The sequence below is a fragment of the Anthonomus grandis genome, chromosome 2, assembly GCF_022605725.1.
Source record: "Anthonomus grandis grandis chromosome 2, icAntGran1.3, whole genome shotgun sequence".
In the NCBI taxonomy this organism is placed as follows: domain Eukaryota; kingdom Metazoa; phylum Arthropoda; class Insecta; order Coleoptera; family Curculionidae; genus Anthonomus; species Anthonomus grandis.
The window spans coordinates 11523489-11541138 of record NC_065547.1 but is presented as its reverse complement, the minus strand read 5'-3'; the positions used below and the strand labels follow the sequence as shown (position 1 = coordinate 11541138).

Here is a 17650-nt window from a genome sequence, read left to right as displayed (position 1 = left end):
TCTAGAAAAGTTTAGGAAAATCTTACCAAATTCAACTAAAGTCGTATAAATCTAAAGGAATTTAAAAAAACTCAAGAAATTAAATTATAAACAAGTAAACTGACAATAACATGGAAATTGTTTATTGAAGGAGTTGTTCTATATTCCTAGAGAGTAAGTACATTTGTTTTTTAGGACAATTTTTTAGACAGTCTCCAAGCCTTTTCAGTTCTTTTTCATTATTAATTTTTGTTGAAAACATGTTTTTAAATACGAATAATAATTACGACGTATTTCTAGTTTTTTCCTATAAACCCCTACTTATTTATTAATGTAATGAGTATAGTATTAACTTATTTATTTTTCATTTAAATTGCGCTCTAAACCTCTGAATATAAGAAGCATTTTTCTCTTTGTTTATTCCGCAAATTCCTTTTCTAGATTGTTCACGATTGCAGAAACGACTCGGTAAACCTATTTCGTCAGTTCTCGATAACCCTGGGCTGCGTTTTTGACACCCAAGCGGCGCACGCGGTAATACAATATCAAGAAACCGGAAAACCCGTCTATAAAGCGAAAAGCGTCGCACTAAACGCTTTATGTGAAGCGTATGGGGCCCCACTTAATCCTGTAAAGGATCAGCTGAAAAACATCTACAGGTATAAGTACTTTTCGAGGAGATTTATCTTTAATTTAATCCTATTATTATAGACGTGACCAGAAGTATTGGTCCAGGAGACCTCTTACAAGAGAAATGATCCTATATGCGTCCGCGGACGTTTTAAGTTTGGTTAATGAGAAAATTTTCTATCCTATGGTGGGAAGTATTAAAGAAGAAAACCAGAGTTTATTGGTGGAACTATGCGAGGAACAAGTAAATACTTACATTGCTTCAATGAACTTGTTTTTGACATATTTGTTTTAGCTATTTTTACACATAAACCCGGACGATGTAAAAATGAAGAAGAGACAAAGAAAAACCGAAACGGAAGTTAAGGAACTGAGAGCTAAACTGGCTCAGGCTGCCAAAAGTATAGTGCTTAGTAATAGGGAAGTGAGGCTTCTTAGGTAAGTCAATTTGTTTTTGTTTAATTGTTGCAATTATTATAGAATATGATCATTTACAATGCCGGCTCAAAATGGAGCAATTTTTAATTTATTTTCTAATCTTATAAGGTCTTTTTTTTCACGTGGACATAAATGGAGAAACTTTTTGTACACACGTTATTAACTGGATAGTTCTTGTTTAGATCAGTTCGTTTTTAATTTTTGAGAAGCTCAATTGTTTACCAGAATGTCTCGAGGTGTAAATATATTAGTTCAAATAAAAGAACTTATAATTGAGAAGCACAACGCCGGAATTAAACAGTGACTAAAATTGCTAAAGAAATAAATCTACATAAAAGTGTTTGTAAAAAAAATTTAATTGTGGCAAACTAGAGGCACTACTGCTATTATTAGGAAGCTAGGTAGACCTAAAAAAACTACATCTGGAACTGACAAGCTGATTAGAAGATGTTCTATAAAAAATCCATTTACCTCTGCTGAAGATATAAAAAAGCTTATCCAACCCTATCACTCTCAGTTCGATCTATTCGAAGACGTTTATGAGATGAAAACTTAAGAGTCAGAAGACCAGAGAAAAAAACCTTATATTTCAATGAAAAATAGACAAGCGCGTTTGATAACTCCCATAGTATTTTTAACATTTTAAAAAGCTCAAAAAATTGTTTTTAAATGTTGGTTTAATGAAGATTAAATTAAATCAATATTTAAAGGTGTGCATCAAATTAAAAAATGTAATATGTTGCACTAGAGAAAACAAAATGTTAAGCTAAACATTTAAAATACTGAATCAATGTTAATATAGTAATATATTTGAATCAATATACAAAAAAAGTTTTCTTAAAAATAAAGCAACATTAATCTGATACCAAGTAAAAATTAATTTAAACGACTTTTTGTTTTAAATAATTATTTCCTAAATTATGAATGAAAATATATGTAGAAAAAAGTCTACTTACGCCTTATTATTTATTGAAATCAAGTTTTAAACGTTAACTCGACAACTAAATTTTAACATGTTTTTAAAGAGTGGTTAACGTTCAAATGTAGATTAATTTAAAAAAAAAAAATTGTTGAATTAACCATTTTCAAAATGACAAAGCTAAAAATATTGACTCAAGCGATTCAGTTTTCTCGATGTGCAGCATGTATCAGCAATAATCTTTTTAATATATTTTAACAAAGGGATATTTAAGATATTTATTGAAAAAAAAAATTTTTTTTAGTTTTACCTTATTTTGAAAAATATGCATTTTCGGACCCATGCGGCATGTTAAAGTTCGTAGTCTTATATATGATATACACTATCGGACAAAAGTATAGGAACACTTCCAGAAATATTTGCAAATGCCGATTTTAAAATTATAAATGCATGATAATGTATACAAATCCACTAAGTTTTAAAACTACAAAGTAGGCTATGATTATCAATATCAACAAAAATTTTCGCAATCAAAACAAATGATTTTATTTTGACGTTTAAGTTTAAATGCTTTAAACGCATCAAAAGTAAAGCAACATTCAAATAATTTGTTCAAAAGAAGGGTTTTAGCAAAAGTAAAGGGATAAAATAATTGTGTAAGGTAATTTTTATGTTTTTTTTTGAACATTTCTGTGTAAGATTAATCATGCCGAGAGGAATTCCAATTTCCAAAGACTTGAAGCAAAGAGTTGTGAATGGATTCATGGAAGGTAACAAACAAGCCGATATTTCAAGACAGTTTGAGTTACCCCGGTACACTGTGTCCAAAATAATATCATCGTATAATGAGAGGGGACATTTAGAGAAGTTGCCAAAATCGGGAAGGCCAAGGAAAACATCAGTAATGACTGACAGACGCATCAAAAGGATTTCCCAAAATGATCCTTGGAAGTACGCACCTCGAATTATTGCCGAAATTCCAGAAATTACAGTTGGTATACAAACAGTACAAAGAAGGTTAGTAGACGTCCAGCTAAAAAGGCGTTAGTTTCAATAAGAAATAGAGCAGCAAGGTTGGCATTTGCACGCCGGCATTTAAACTGGACCGTCAATGACTGGAAAAAAGTTCTATTCAGTGATGAAACGCGCTACAAAATATTCAATTCTGATGGAATGAGGCGTGTGAGGCGACCAATCAATACAAGGTTTAATCCTAAATACGTAACACCTACAATTAAGCATGGTAAAGGTAGTGTATTTTTATGGGGTTGTTTTTCATGGAATGGGGTAGGCCCTATGCGCTTTATTAATGATACGATGGACCGATTTGTTTATAGGGATATCATGCAGAATGTTATGCTTCCTTATGCAGAATGGGAAATGCCATTGCGTTTTATTTTTCGACAGGACAACGATCCAAAACATTCTTCACAAGTTGTTCAACAGTGGTTTCGGGAAAATAGAAAATAATGTTCGTGTTTTACAGTGGCCAGCACAATCCCCAGATCTTAACCCCATTGAGAATCTCTGGGAAGGAGCAGAACGTCGTATTCGTACCCAAATGTTTCCAAATAAACAATCCTTAATAAATAAAATTAGTGAAGTTTGGACAAGTCTTCCCGAAAATGTCATTCAGAAGTTGATTGCTGCAATGCCGCGCCGTTGTCAGCAAGTAACTAATAATAATGGATATTCTATCAATTACTAATGTATTACTTTCAATTGTTTTTGTTGTTAAATGTGTTAAATATTTTTTGTTGAATTGTAAAATAAAATACTGGTAAATACAATTTGTTGCTCTACTTTTGTCGCCTCCATTCTTATCAATTTTTATAATCATTAATATTTACCGTTCTTGAAATGATTAAATGTACACCAAAATGTACTGAAATATTACTTTCAGTGTAAGGATAGTGTGACATTAAGCTTAGCGAAAAATCACAACCCAATAATTTTTTTTATTCAAACATGAATAAAATTGAACTTTGTTGCTCTACTTTTGTCCGATAGTGTATATTATTATGATATATTTTTATCATGTTTCGCATTTTTCGGAATTAATTTTTTAAATAAATATTTGGGTATCTGATTTAGGAACAGACGATGCTAGAAAGTGAAATTTAGATAAAAATGGGGGTTTTAGCCACTGAAGTCAGAAAATAGTTGCTGACAAAAGAAAGGTCTTTTTGTCTGATGTCTCATTAATTTTGTACGCGTTATACCTTTTGCTAAATTACTTTTATCAAGACAAAGTTAATATACAACAAAATAAGATAAATTGTTGTAAAATTTATAATACTTTTATTAAAGGGAAAAGTAGGAAAATACCAATTCTGTAAGACTGAAATCTTAAATCTGTGTCAACAGTTAGACCCAGAAGCTGCTAAAATTAATGCGTATTAATATTAAGATTGTGCTTCATAGAATATTGAAAAATAGTCCTTAGGTCACTTTTTATTTTGGTCAGAAGCCAGTTCCACATCACCAGCATCGAAATTAACCGAGTGTCAGCCGATATGATGTGTACAGCAGAAATAACAAAAGTCCCAGGATAGATCCTTAAGGGACTCCAGAAATGATGCCATTTGGATGTGAATAATTATTTTCTACACGTAGTCGTTTAGTACGATCCTAGAAATATGACCTAAAGAAAGACAGAGCTCGATCGTTACAGCCATAAAATTTTATGACACGTTCTTTATATTACTTTTCATTCTGATGCCTTTCTTTGAAAGAAAAGATTAAGGTGTGATTCAATAATATAATTATACTAATTTTGTTTAGATATATCGAGCTAACAGACGAAGAAAAAGAAAAACTGAAATCATCGGCAAAAGTAGCGAAAAAACTCGAAAAACTGGAAAGCTTAGGGCAAGATAAGGATAACGACAGTTCCGATGAAGATAATGATAACGATGATGGTTATCCAAGTTTTGATAGGTAATGAGTGTTTATTTTAATAATAGTTTTTTTTTTTAATTTAGTTTTTTTGCTGTTTTAGCGATGTAACCTCACCGAGGAACTCTGAGCCAACGAGTTTAACTGAATCTATGCAACTAGTAGATTCGATCTTAAATGACAATAAAATTGATAGACTCGATAAAATTGATAAGCTGGGTAAGTTGTTAAAATACACGATATGCAAATATCAACTATTTTGCATTTTAAATGTTGGTATGTAAAAGTTATAAGCATTTATGCTTCTTGAGAAAAAAATTGATTTATACATATCAGTGAATATAGGAAATTAATTATCAAAAAAAAACATAACTTTTTTATACAGGGTGTCCGGAAGATAGGTGCAACCCTTACATGGAATGATAGCTGACTTAATTTCGAACATTTTAAGCCTAGTATGCTAGGTATATGAAGTCCAGTGCAACGATATATTAGAATGGTCACCCGTCAAAACACCAGCATTTTACTTGTAAATAGAAGGTGTACTTTATAAGTAGTACTTTACAATGTAAATAGAAGGTGGATGACATTGTTTGGCAGGTGGAATGCTGGTGTTTTGACGGGTGACCATTCTAATACAGTGTGGTGACTTTAACTGGAAATAATTCAGTTAAAACTAATCAAACTTTATCTTGCAAAATTCCTGAGACCCGTCGATTTTTGTTTATTTTTTTCACATTTCAAGATAGTTTTTGTATTTTTTCACCTACAGGGGGGGTTTAAATTAACCCAAACTTTTTTTTTCCAAATGGAAAGCCACTTTTTTTAAACTCTCATTGAAAAATGCCCTTTTTCCTGATTAAATTGCCCTATTTACTTTTGTGATTATCTAAAGAAGAAATACGAAAAAAAAAATAAAAACCATTAAATTATTAAAAGTCTCGAAATATTTTGTGTTGGTAAATTTTTGGCGTGTTTGTTTATTTTATTGGTATCGAGACATTTCCTGACATTGTTGTAGTGTCATTGTTGAAGTGAATTTCAACCAGTTATTAAATAAGTTAACTTATATTGAAAAAATGCCTTATTTATCCGAATCCCACAAGATTGAAATCTTAATGATGATTGGTTATGAGGACAGAAGTCGTACTCAGCTAGAGGTTGTCCACTTGTTCAGGCATAAATATCCAGATTTGCCACCTATTAACCAAGGTATGGTTAGTAAAATCGAAAGCAGATTTCGAGAAGTTGGGCACGTGAGGGATGTTTCAAGACCAAGGTCTTCTAAAATCGATGAAAACACCCAATTAAATGTATTGTTAGCGATGGAAGAAAATCCGGTAACTGCAGCCAGAAGAGTAGCTCGCGAAAACTCAATTCATCATAAATCTGTGCTAGATATTTTAAAAAGTGCAAACAAACGACCTTATAAAATGCAACCCGTTCAAGAGTTATTGGAAGACAATCCAGATCGCAGAGTTCAGTTCTGTGAATTAATGATGAACGCCATTGACGAAAGTCGCATATCTTCGGAGTGGATCCTTTTTAGGCTACATTCACCCTAAATGGCCATGTTAATAAGCAGAACTGTCGCTACTGGTCTGACGAGAACCCACATTGGGTAAGGGAAACTAATACACAATATCCCCAGAAAACTAATGCTTGGGCTGGCATAATTGGCAGGCAAGTTATAGGGCCCATATTATTCAATGATACTTTAACTGGGGAAAGATATCTAGAATTTCTTGAACATGAACTAGTTCCAGTCTTACGTGCCTTATATCCGAGTCAGTTCGATCCAGATTTGTATGATGAAAGAATCTGGATGCAACAAGATGGTGCTCCCCCACATTATGCCCGTAATGTACGCCAGTATTTAGATGACAATTTTCCAAACAGATGGATTGGTAGAAGGGGTGCAATCGAGTGGCCGGCACGTTCTCCCGATCTCACCCCACTTGTTTTTTTTCTGTGGGGACATTTGAAAAGTCAAATTTATATGAGCAAACCAGGAAATCTAGACGAACTCAAAGAACGTATTAGGCAAAAAATCCGACAAATATCTCCAGAAGTGTTAGAAAATGTCAGAAACGAATTTTATTAAGTGAAAAGGACTATATATGTGAATAAATTGACAGGTACTTTCGTAATTATTTGGTTGCTCAAAACTCTTGTTCTTGGATAACTTTGCGACAAACTAACTTCCTAAACTTCTTAGTTACCTTTTTTATTTTTTTTCTTTTAACTCTTTTTTTTATAATCTTTGTTACATATAGTTTTTTTTTTCTCCATTACATCTCCTCAAACGCACTATTTAAGTTTTTTTTTCTTTTATTTTTGTTTTTACTTATTTACACAGGTTCTAATATATACATTAATTTATGTCCTTGGTAAAGGTTTCACATATAAACTGTAGGTCGCTGTTGGCTCATTTTGATGATTTTTCTGCGGAATACTGTTCAGGGGATTTTAACCTTATTGCAATTACAGAGTCATGGCTGACTCGCGATATTGATAGTGATGCTGTACGCATCCCTAATTACCAACTAATAAGAACTGATCGACGAAATTATAGAGGTGGCAGTATTGTTGCCGTTGTTCAGAGCAGATTAACTTATGAAATTCTTTTGTCTGAAATGTATGAATTTTTAGAAAGCCTTTGGTTAAAAATTAATATTGATGGTGAACCGCATATTTTTGGAATAATTTATAGACCTCCAAATTCTAATATTCAAAGTTTTTTCTTAACATTAGAGGAAACACTAATTGATGTTTTCTAGTTTTAACCATATAACCTGCCTCGGGGACTTTAATATTGATGTTTCAAAAGCTTATGACAATCATGCACGCCAATTAATATCTTTGTGTGAGACTTTTAATCTAAAGCAGGTTATAGCTGAGCCGACTCGTATTTTTAATGGCACCAGCTCTATTATCGACCTTATTTTTACTAATCAGCTAAATATTTTAGAGAGTGGCATTATTAACTCTACGTTTTCTGATCACTTTGGCATTTTCTTTGAATTTAGTGGTATGGTGCCGGAAGTGCTTCCTAAAGTCGTGACCTATAGACCCCTAAAAAATATAAACTTAGATAACTTCCAGGCCGATCTAGAGGCCATTCCATTTCATCTTATATATGATTATCAATCTATTGACGACAAAGTAAAGTTTTTAAATACCAACCTAATAAAATTGTTTGATACCCATTCTCCTGTTAAAACATTTACAGTGCGAAAAAAGAGAAACTCTCCTTGGTTGACAGACAATATAAAACTTCTTCAAAAACTAAGAGATAAATCGCTAAAAGATTTCAAAACAAGTAAATTGCCTGCAAAGTGGGAGTATTACAAGCAACTTAGGATAGTATACCACCACAGCCGTTAGAGCAGAAAAAAAAGCTTTTTATAGAAATAAATTTAGGAACTGTACATAGGGGGAAAAATGGAGTGAATTAAGAAAAATATTGTAAGCAAAAACAGATTCCTGGAGCTTTTAAGAATCCCGATAATTTCAACAATTATTTTGTTGACAGCAGTAAGGTACCTAGCAGCGATAATAGTCAGGAAATAATTAATTTTTATAAAAATAATTCCTTGCCCATTTCAAATTTATTTTTATTTCGCACAGTGAGTTATAATGATATATGTTCTATTTTATTTAGCATTAAATCCAAAGCATTTGGTATCGACAATCTTAATATAACATTAATTCATATGTGCTGCCCTTTTATAATACCTTTTATATTGCATATAATTAATAAATGCATTGAAAGCAGCTATTTTCCCAAACGTTGGAAAGAGGCCTTTGTGATGCCATTGCCAAAGGTAAATAATCCAACAAATTTTAATCAGTTTAGATCCATTAGTATTCTGCCTACATTTTCAAAAATTCTTGAAAGAATCTTAGACACTCAAATTCGAAATTTTTTAAATGCTAATGATATCTTGCTCCCTAAACAGTCTGGGTTTAGAAAGAACTTCAGTTGTGCTTCAGCAATGGCGGATGTTATTGATGACATCATAAGATCTTGGGATGATGGTATGATTTCTGCCCTTGTTCTATTGGACTATACGAAAGCCTTTGATTTTCTTAATCACGAAATTTTAAAGTCTATATTTCACTATATAGGTTTTTCTGATAAAGCTATTAATTTCATTAATTCTTATTTAAGCGGTAGGGTGCAGCGAGTCAAGATAGAGGAAAATGTATCTGAACCCTTGGAAGTTGATAATGGCGTGCCTCAGGGTGGTATTTTAGGACCCTTATTTTTTATTATTTATACTTTTAGATTTTATTTTAATTTAAAAAACTGCCTTTACCATTTTTATGCCGACGATGCCCAGTTGTATTACTCTTTTCTGCCAGAAGATGCTAAAAATGCGGAAACAAAAATTAATCAAGACTTACAAGCCATATGTGATATTCTTCAAAGCATTTTCTAAAATTAAATCCTTCTAAGTCGTCTGTAATGTTTATTGGTAATGAGCAAAAAATTAACCATATTTTAAACAGCAACAATATTAAGATGGGTGATGCTAATATTCCTGTTGTAGATAATTGCAAAAGTTTGGGCTTAATAGTGGATAGTGATTTGCGATTTCATCAACACGTTTCTAATGTTCTAAAAAAAGGGTATTTTGCTTTAAAATTAATTTACTTGCAAAGGCATTATCTAAGTAAAGATATTAAAAAAATGTTGTGTGACTCTTTAGTGCTGTCACAATGCAATTATTGCGATGTTGTTTACGGTTGGTGCCTAGACTATAATGACAGTGCCGATTGCAAAAGCTTCAGAACTCATGTATTCTCCTAATTTTTGGCATACGCAGACATAATCGCGTTTCCCATAGACTTTCCGAGCTGGGGTGGTTAAATATGCAAAATCGTAGGGTTGCTCATTCACTTACTTTGTTTAATAAAATTCTTAAATACCGCAGTCCACCTTACCTATACTTTAAGATTACTTTTAGAAATGATGTTAACCATTTGGGCTTAAGAAAATACACAATTCATATTTCAAGACATAAGACTCAATTATTTAAAAGGTCCTTTTCCTATAATTTTGCATATCAGATGAACGCTTTGGGCATAAATTTTGAGTTGGGTTTGGTGTCTGTTCAGACTTTTCGCAGGGGAATGATGGTGCGTCTGATGAGTCAGCAGCTGTCTGCGTAAAATATTGAAGGGTCAATATTGTTAGTTTGGGTATGGGTGGAGACTGAAAATTTGTGTTTAGTGTGGGAAACTAATGTGCGTGTTTTTCTTTTTTTTTTGTGAGAGGTACTATGTTAATGTTCTAAATTTTTTGGGTAGGTGTGTATAATTAAACTTAGTCTGTTACAAGTATTTCTACATTTTTTTTTCTAGTTAGTTTTTCTAAGTTTTGGCCACAATGTTAAAGACCAGAATCTGCCTTGGCAGAATTCTGAATTTGTCGGCCTTTTATTTGCATAAAATAATAAATGTGTATTTCTTTCTCTTTTTTTATGTAGTTATGTTGAGTTTGCAAATAAAAAATTATTATTATTATTATTATCGTCTTGGGCTTTGCCAACAAGTAAATGGTGCTCATTTTGAGCATTTTATACATTAAACGCAACTTTTAATAATTTAATTGTTTTTATTTTTTTTTTGTATTTCTCCTCTAGATAATCACAAAAGTAATTAGGGCAATTTAATCAGGAAAAGGGCTCTTTTCAATGAGAGATTAAAAAAGTGGCTTTCCATTTGAAAAAAAAAAGTTGGGGTTAATTAGTAGGTGAAAAAATACAAAAACTATCTTGAAATGTGAAAAAAATAAACAAAAATCGACGGGTCTCAGGAATTTTGCGAGCTAAATTTTGCATCTGCGTTAATTGAGAGAAAATATTCAAATGTGGCGGACAAAAGTATGGTAATTTTTTGTGTTTGTTTTAATTAGCGAATGCCTGTCGTTTTTTTAATTTATACCCCGTGAACTTTACGAGTCCGAACTGGAACAATTAACCAAAATATGCAAGTCTGGACCAATTATTACAGCTCGACAAGTTTTCACGTTTATAGACAAGCTTGGCGATTTACGAATACAATAGAATTCCTCTTAACCGGTCACCTCGGGAGTGCATACCTGGCCGGTTGCCGTTTTGGCCAGTTAATCCGAAGTGTACATAATACATATTATATTATGTTCATTATCTATGTTATGTACATATGTATATGTATTGAAGAGAGTATTACACATATTTATGAACATAATAAATATAAAATAATGGAGAAATATTCTTTATATGTTATTTTTTGAAAAAGTCTGTGATTTTCTTCCGTTTTTTAACCTTCGGTGAATTTCTGAATGCGATATCCCTCCATTTTCTAATCACCAAAACGTCTAATGCTGTTGACTCATGTTGCTGCTCAATGTATTTTAATGCAAGTTCCATTACATTTTTGGCTTCTTCATGAGAAATCGTTTTTTCCTCTTCAATGTCACTACTCTCATCATATTCTTCTGGTTCTTTGGTTGCTAAATCTATGATTTCTTCATCATTCATAAATTCATTTTCATGGTGATCGTCACAACTTATCATCCAATTTTCCACATCTTCTGGTTGCAATGCTTCGTTACCCGTTAACTTTTGAAGGTCTTGTAGAGTGGATTTGTTTTCTTCTTCTTCAGTCCCTGCAATATTCGAGATCGCAACTAGATTCTCAACATCTGGCCAAAGTTTTCTCCAAGATTTAATAAACGTTGAAGAGGGCATTTATTAAAATGCTGTAGCTAACATATAGATAACGTCCTTGATATTGATCTTAATAGAGAAAAGACCTTTGTCTTCACACTCCGAGTGTTGCAGAATTTCAGAAACAAGTTTACGCTTGTATCGTCTTTTTAAGCTTTCGATCACTACTTGGTCCATTGGTTGCACTAAGCTTGTCACATTAGGACGAAGAGAAACTAATTTTATGTCATCTACATCGCAGTCATGAGGATGGGTTGGAGCATTATCTAACACTAGAACTGCTTTGATAGGCAAGTTAACACTTTTTAAATGTTTTTTAACTGTTGGAACAAACTCTAAATTAAACCACTCTTTAAACAGGTCTGAATTCATCCACGCTGTTTTTTGTGACTTATAATAGACCGGAAGGGACGATGGATTCAAGTTTTTGAATGCCCGTGGTTTAGCAGACTTGCCAATAACGAAAAGAGGAATTTTATGAGTTCCCGCTGCATTCGAACAAACGGCCACTGTAATACGTTCTTTGTTCTTTTTAAAGTTTTTTCTGGTAACATTTTAATGTTTAGTCCGGTCTCGTCCATACTATAAACTTGTTCTGGAGATAATTCCTCTGTTTTAAACATTTCACCAAACTTAGTCTTGAATTCTGTCGTACCTGAAGTATCAGCAGACAGTTTTTCTCCACTTACATGTGCGACATGAATGCCGTGTCGCTTTTTCCATCGATTAAGCCAACCATCACTTGCCACAAATTCGCCTCCATTATTAATCTTCTGGTGGATAGCCAGAGCTTTTTCTTTCAAAATTGGGCCGCCAATCGGTGTACCTTTTCGACGTTCCTGAAGAAACCAGATCCACAAAGCTTCATCGACGACCTCGCAAATTTTTTTTTCGGTTTTTTTTCTCGTACAACGGCTGCCCAGATTCTTATCAGATTCCATTTTCGAACAAAACTCCTCAATCGAATGCCTATCTCTTCGCCAGTCATTTACAGTGCTTTTTCCATCATTAAATTCTGCACAGATTTACCATTATCAGTCCGCTTTAACACTTTTAAACGTGTATCCATCGAAACCACAATTCTTTTGCGCTTTGCACTCATTGTTACGGAAATAGTTATGTTTTGTACGTACCCACAGCAAGAACAAACCAAACTGATCAAAACGACAAAATAATCCTATCCAACATCGTTTATAGTTCAGTTCACAGGGATTTCCCCGTAATAACGGGGAAATCCCAGCCGAATCGCCTCGCCGGTGAATTTCTTGGAAAATGTTGCGTTGCGTTCGGCCAAAGTTTACTGAATAAAATACTTTATTTTATTATTTATATATATATATTATATATTATTTATATTTATTATATATACTAAGTATTTTATTCAGTAAACTTTGGTTCGGCTGTTGTAAACAGGCCGGTTAATCCGTCGACCGGTTAATGCGAAGCCGGTTAAGAGGAATTATACTGTACTGCATATTATTCCAATTTGGTTTAAAAAATGGAATTATTTAATTACATTTTTTTTAAATAATAACAAAAATTTTAAATAAGCGTTTTATTGTTAATAAACGATTTTACTTAATATCGGTCGATCTGTATAGTTGGTTATTGTTTGTTTTTAATCTTACAATAGTTTTTTGAACTACTTCTACTCAACCGATTCTTACAAAACTTTCCGCATATTTTATGTTTAACCCAACCCCTGTGCGATGGTGAGAGCTGCCTTTAAATGTTTAAATTATAAGGGGATCAAGTGATACCTCATTTTTAAGGTCTTTTTATCCTGAATTTAATGTTGTAGTCGTAGAGTAGAGGTAATTCTAGTCAAGTAAAAAACTAAGAACCGAAAAATAGAAAGTCTCATAATGTGTCGTAATAATTATTTTCACGTTTTAAGTGGACCAGATTTTATTTAGTTGTAATTTAACTTCACCCTGCGCATTATTATATTTTTTTTCTGGATTTAAACTTTTTTTTGGCGCCACGTGCCCGCCCGATTACGGGAGCCCTTGCAAGGGAAATGTTCAGCGTTAATGTGAAATAATAATAGAAGTGCAAAAGATGCAATAAAAAATTTTAAAATGGAATTAGGTCAGCTATCATCCCCTTAAAGAATTGCACCTATCTTCCGGATACCCTGTATTACACTTTTAAACCAATTAAAACGTTAATGAATTTCCTATTTAGAATCGATACTCAGTTCGGCCGCCCTACTTCCTACGATCGACGGTGACGTAGCAAAATGTTGCAGCTGTAACTGCCACACGAACAAACCCAACGGTTTGAAAAGTACCGATCGGGTGCTGTCGCCAACGAACGAATACGTAAGCAGTCGTATGGACGACAATGACATCGGCGAGATCAAAGAGAATCACAGCAATATCGGTACGCAAACGTTAAGCACTGGGGAAATTGTGGTAACGAAGATTTTTTTTACCGAACCGACTGAATAATGATGGTGGCTCGAAGATGATAGTTCTGATTGTTAGGGTACAAATTTTTTTAAAATTATAAATAAAAAAAGACTAGAGGGGCTTCAAACTATTACTTGTAAAACACGAAAAGTGCCTTCCCGTATTGTTTTCCATATATGTTATTGTTTTTAATCAAACTAACCCGTAAAACTAGACTTGAAATCCCCTCCTTAATACATTAATGCTCAATAACATTTTTATAGGTTTAGGCGAATCGCTAGGTTTAATAATAATGTTTCACTTATGGCCTTAACTCTGAAACCATGTGCATTCGAAAAGTTACTAAAACAGTAGATATTTTAGGTAGTGTCAATTGTAGTGTCGTTTTATGTAATTTTTACAAGAAAATATTGTTTTTTGAAATATGTTTATTTAGTTTTAGAATCGTTTTAGTCTAAGCGTCAAAATTGAAGCGAATTTATATGTTTTGTAAATTTGCCGCCATATAGTTTACATGTCTGAAATGGCATCGACCCGTTTTATCTGTTGTAACCGTGATATATGTGAACATTTTTATATTATTGTCCATTAATAACTTTATTTGCCTGTCGGGGCGAAGTTTACTTAACATTTTATTTATACATTATTTATTGTAGGTCTTTCTGTCTTAAATGGTTTTTAAGACAAAAAAGGTCTTTTATGCATTGTTTAACTCTATGATAAGCAATATTTATGTATGGTTAGTACATATTATGTTTGCTGGGTATTGGTTTATAATATATAAATATTATTATCAATTTGCGTTTTATTATTATGTAAATCCACAAAAGCAATTTTGAAAACTTCTTTCAAAATTTTCTAGGTCAGACAAGAGGGAAGGTTTGGAGGGAGGAAAATTGAGGGTGTTGAATATCAAGTTAATATAAGCAAATGCTGGGATTTATTTTAAATCAACAAACACACAAGTATTAAGCGTTTATAGGTCGCCTAGTGGTATACTCTGTAGATTTAGTGAAAATGTTGACTGTCACATTTCTGATGACAAAGATATAAAGATTTTTAAAATGCTATATACTATATTACTTATTTAGTTCAGTGTTTGTTAATACCAGAGGCAATGCATGTCTCGACAACATAAGCTCGAATTTTCAAGATTAGTCCTTTTGGTCTTTCATGAATTCCTGGTCACTTTGGTATAGTGTCTACCTTTTATTTCCCTTATCATCTAGATCAAAAGGTTAATATGATGACCTAAAGACCAAAAATAGAACATGGTCTCTTTGTGCTTTTCCAGAAGCTGTATGGTAGCTAATGGCGAAATGCCAGTAAGTCGGGTAAGGACATTCAACTTAACAACAGACATAGTAACTTTAACATTCTTATTAAGAGTATCTCAGATGCGGTTGACAGGTGTTTTCCGACCAAACGTGCAATGGTTAACTTTATTCCTTCATACTAGAACTAATCAAGTCCTTGTAACAGAAGATATGCATAAAAACTGTAAAAGAGAATATAAAAATCAAGTATTTTTGATGAACAAGAAAGTCCATGATGATTATATAAATGGGCCAGCGTTAATAAGGATATATATACAGTGCGAACGTAAAGGTTGGAATAAATTCATTTAAAATTCAGGGGTATGTTAAAAAAAAAAACGCTCGGACATGTCGATTTTTATTTTTAACTGCGGGTTTTCTTACTATAATTTTATGTATACAGGGTGGCCCAAAAATAAGTTACGGTCATCAACGTAATTTTTTTAAATGTAAACACCTATTTTTTATTTGAGATTTAGGTTCTACATCAAATTCTAAGTACATTTCATGTACCATGTCCTATACCTAAACTCGACCGTTGACGATTGAACACAATAAAAGGCTATTTTTGGAAGAGTTATTTATATCAAGCAAGAATACATAAAAATATTTTAATTAATTTATTAAGTGTTGAAAATGGCTGCCACGAACCTCTTGGCAATATCCCAGTCGATGCTGAAATTCTTGTAAAACGTTATCGATAACAGAAGGTTCTATCAATCTTTCGATTAACATAAACTTTGGACTTAAGATACCCCCACAAAAAAAAATCTAAAGGAGTCAGATCCGGCGATCTGGCCGGCCATTCAATTGCACCCCTCCGACCAATCCAACGTCCAGGGAAAACGGTATCCAGGTACTGGAGCTCCATCTTGCTGATACCATAAGGAATTATCTAATATATCCGAGTCTTCTGGATCGGGGTATAAAGTGGCAAGGCATGGAACCAAGTCATTTTCTAAAAACTCTAAATACCTCTCACCATTCAAGTATCCTTCAAAGAAAAAGGGCCCTATAACCCTGTTTTCAATCACCCCCGCCCAAACATTTACTTTTTGAGGGACTTGGCTGTGGCACGCCATCATCCAGTGCGGATTTTCAGTAGCCCAATATCGGCAGTTTTGCCGGTTTACACTACCATGAAGACAAAACGTTGCCTCATCAGAAAATACAATTTTTTTTGAAAATTGTGGATTAGCATGGCACAAGTCCATAAGTCTCTCACAAAATTCTAAACGCCTATCTGGGTCATCTTCATTTAGTTCATGAACCAATTGAACTTTGTAAGGGTACCATTTATTTATACCTAAATACTTAACGACGGATGTCTGGGATATCTGATTTTCTAACGCAATATTGCGAGTCGTTTTATGGCAATCTTCTTCAACTGCCAGCAAAACATTTAGTTGCTTCTCTTCTGATATACTTGACCGACCTTTCGTATAATTATCCCTGACATGACCCAAATCCCGATATTTCTGTTCTATTTTACTGACAGTACTTTGAGATATACGTGGCCTATCAGGATACTTGGCATGATAAATTTCACAGACTTCCATCTGAGTGCGCATCCTGTTTCCATAACCAATCATCATCAAAATCTCTATTCGCTCTCGCTCACTAAGACGTACCATTTTTTGAAATTTTAATTTTATCTTTTGATAAACTTAACACAAGCAAAACTTTGCTTAGGCATCTAAATCAAACTAAATTCACTCAAAATTATTTGATGTCAACAAATCGTGACAAGTTAACAATCAAAAACACCAACCACAAATGTAAATAACCAAACAATAACTGATAGGTTGCTTGATATAAATAACTCTTCCAAAAATAGCCTTTTATTGTGTTCAATCGTCAACGGTCGAGTTTAGGTATAGGACATGGTACATGAAATGTACTTAGAATTTGATGTAGAACCTAAATCTAAAATAAAAAATAGGTGTCTACATTTAAAAAAATTACGTTGATGACCGTAACTTATTTTTGGGCCACCCTGTATACATAAAATTATAGTAAGAAAACCCGCAGTTAAAAATAAAAATCGACATGTCCGAACGTTTTTTTTTGAACATACCCCTGAATTTTAAATGAATTTATTCCAACCTTTACGTTCGCACTGTATAGTCCTTGCAATAGTGACTGTATACACGTAGATAAATAGTGACAATAATGCGAGAAGCGATTTCTATAACATGTATATATTTTTTTCACTAGCAAAGCGCTTTTGGCTAACAAATAGCCATCATCAGTGCTACCTAAACAGATGTAAAGAATATAACTTCAAAACTTAAAATGATCACACTTACGACTCAAAATTAATAAAAAAACAAAATG

At 33.0% G+C, this 17650-nt stretch overlaps 1 protein-coding gene across 1 annotated transcript in view; it reads left to right on the top strand.

Annotated features, from left to right (window-relative positions):
* LOC126747172 (uncharacterized) overlaps positions 1–14085 on the top strand; it is a 43018-nt gene extending 28933 nt beyond the window's left edge. The window contains exons 11-16 of the mRNA XM_050455678.1: positions 421–638; positions 691–853; positions 905–1047; positions 4751–4906; positions 4968–5083; positions 13771–14085. Coding sequence (XP_050311635.1) covers positions 421–638; positions 691–853; positions 905–1047; positions 4751–4906; positions 4968–5083; positions 13771–14036 — 1062 coding nt within the window. The 3' untranslated portion in view covers positions 14037–14085. The remainder of the gene's footprint in view (positions 1–420; positions 639–690; positions 854–904; positions 1048–4750; positions 4907–4967; positions 5084–13770) is intronic.
* Positions 14086–17650: the final 3565 nt, after the last annotated feature.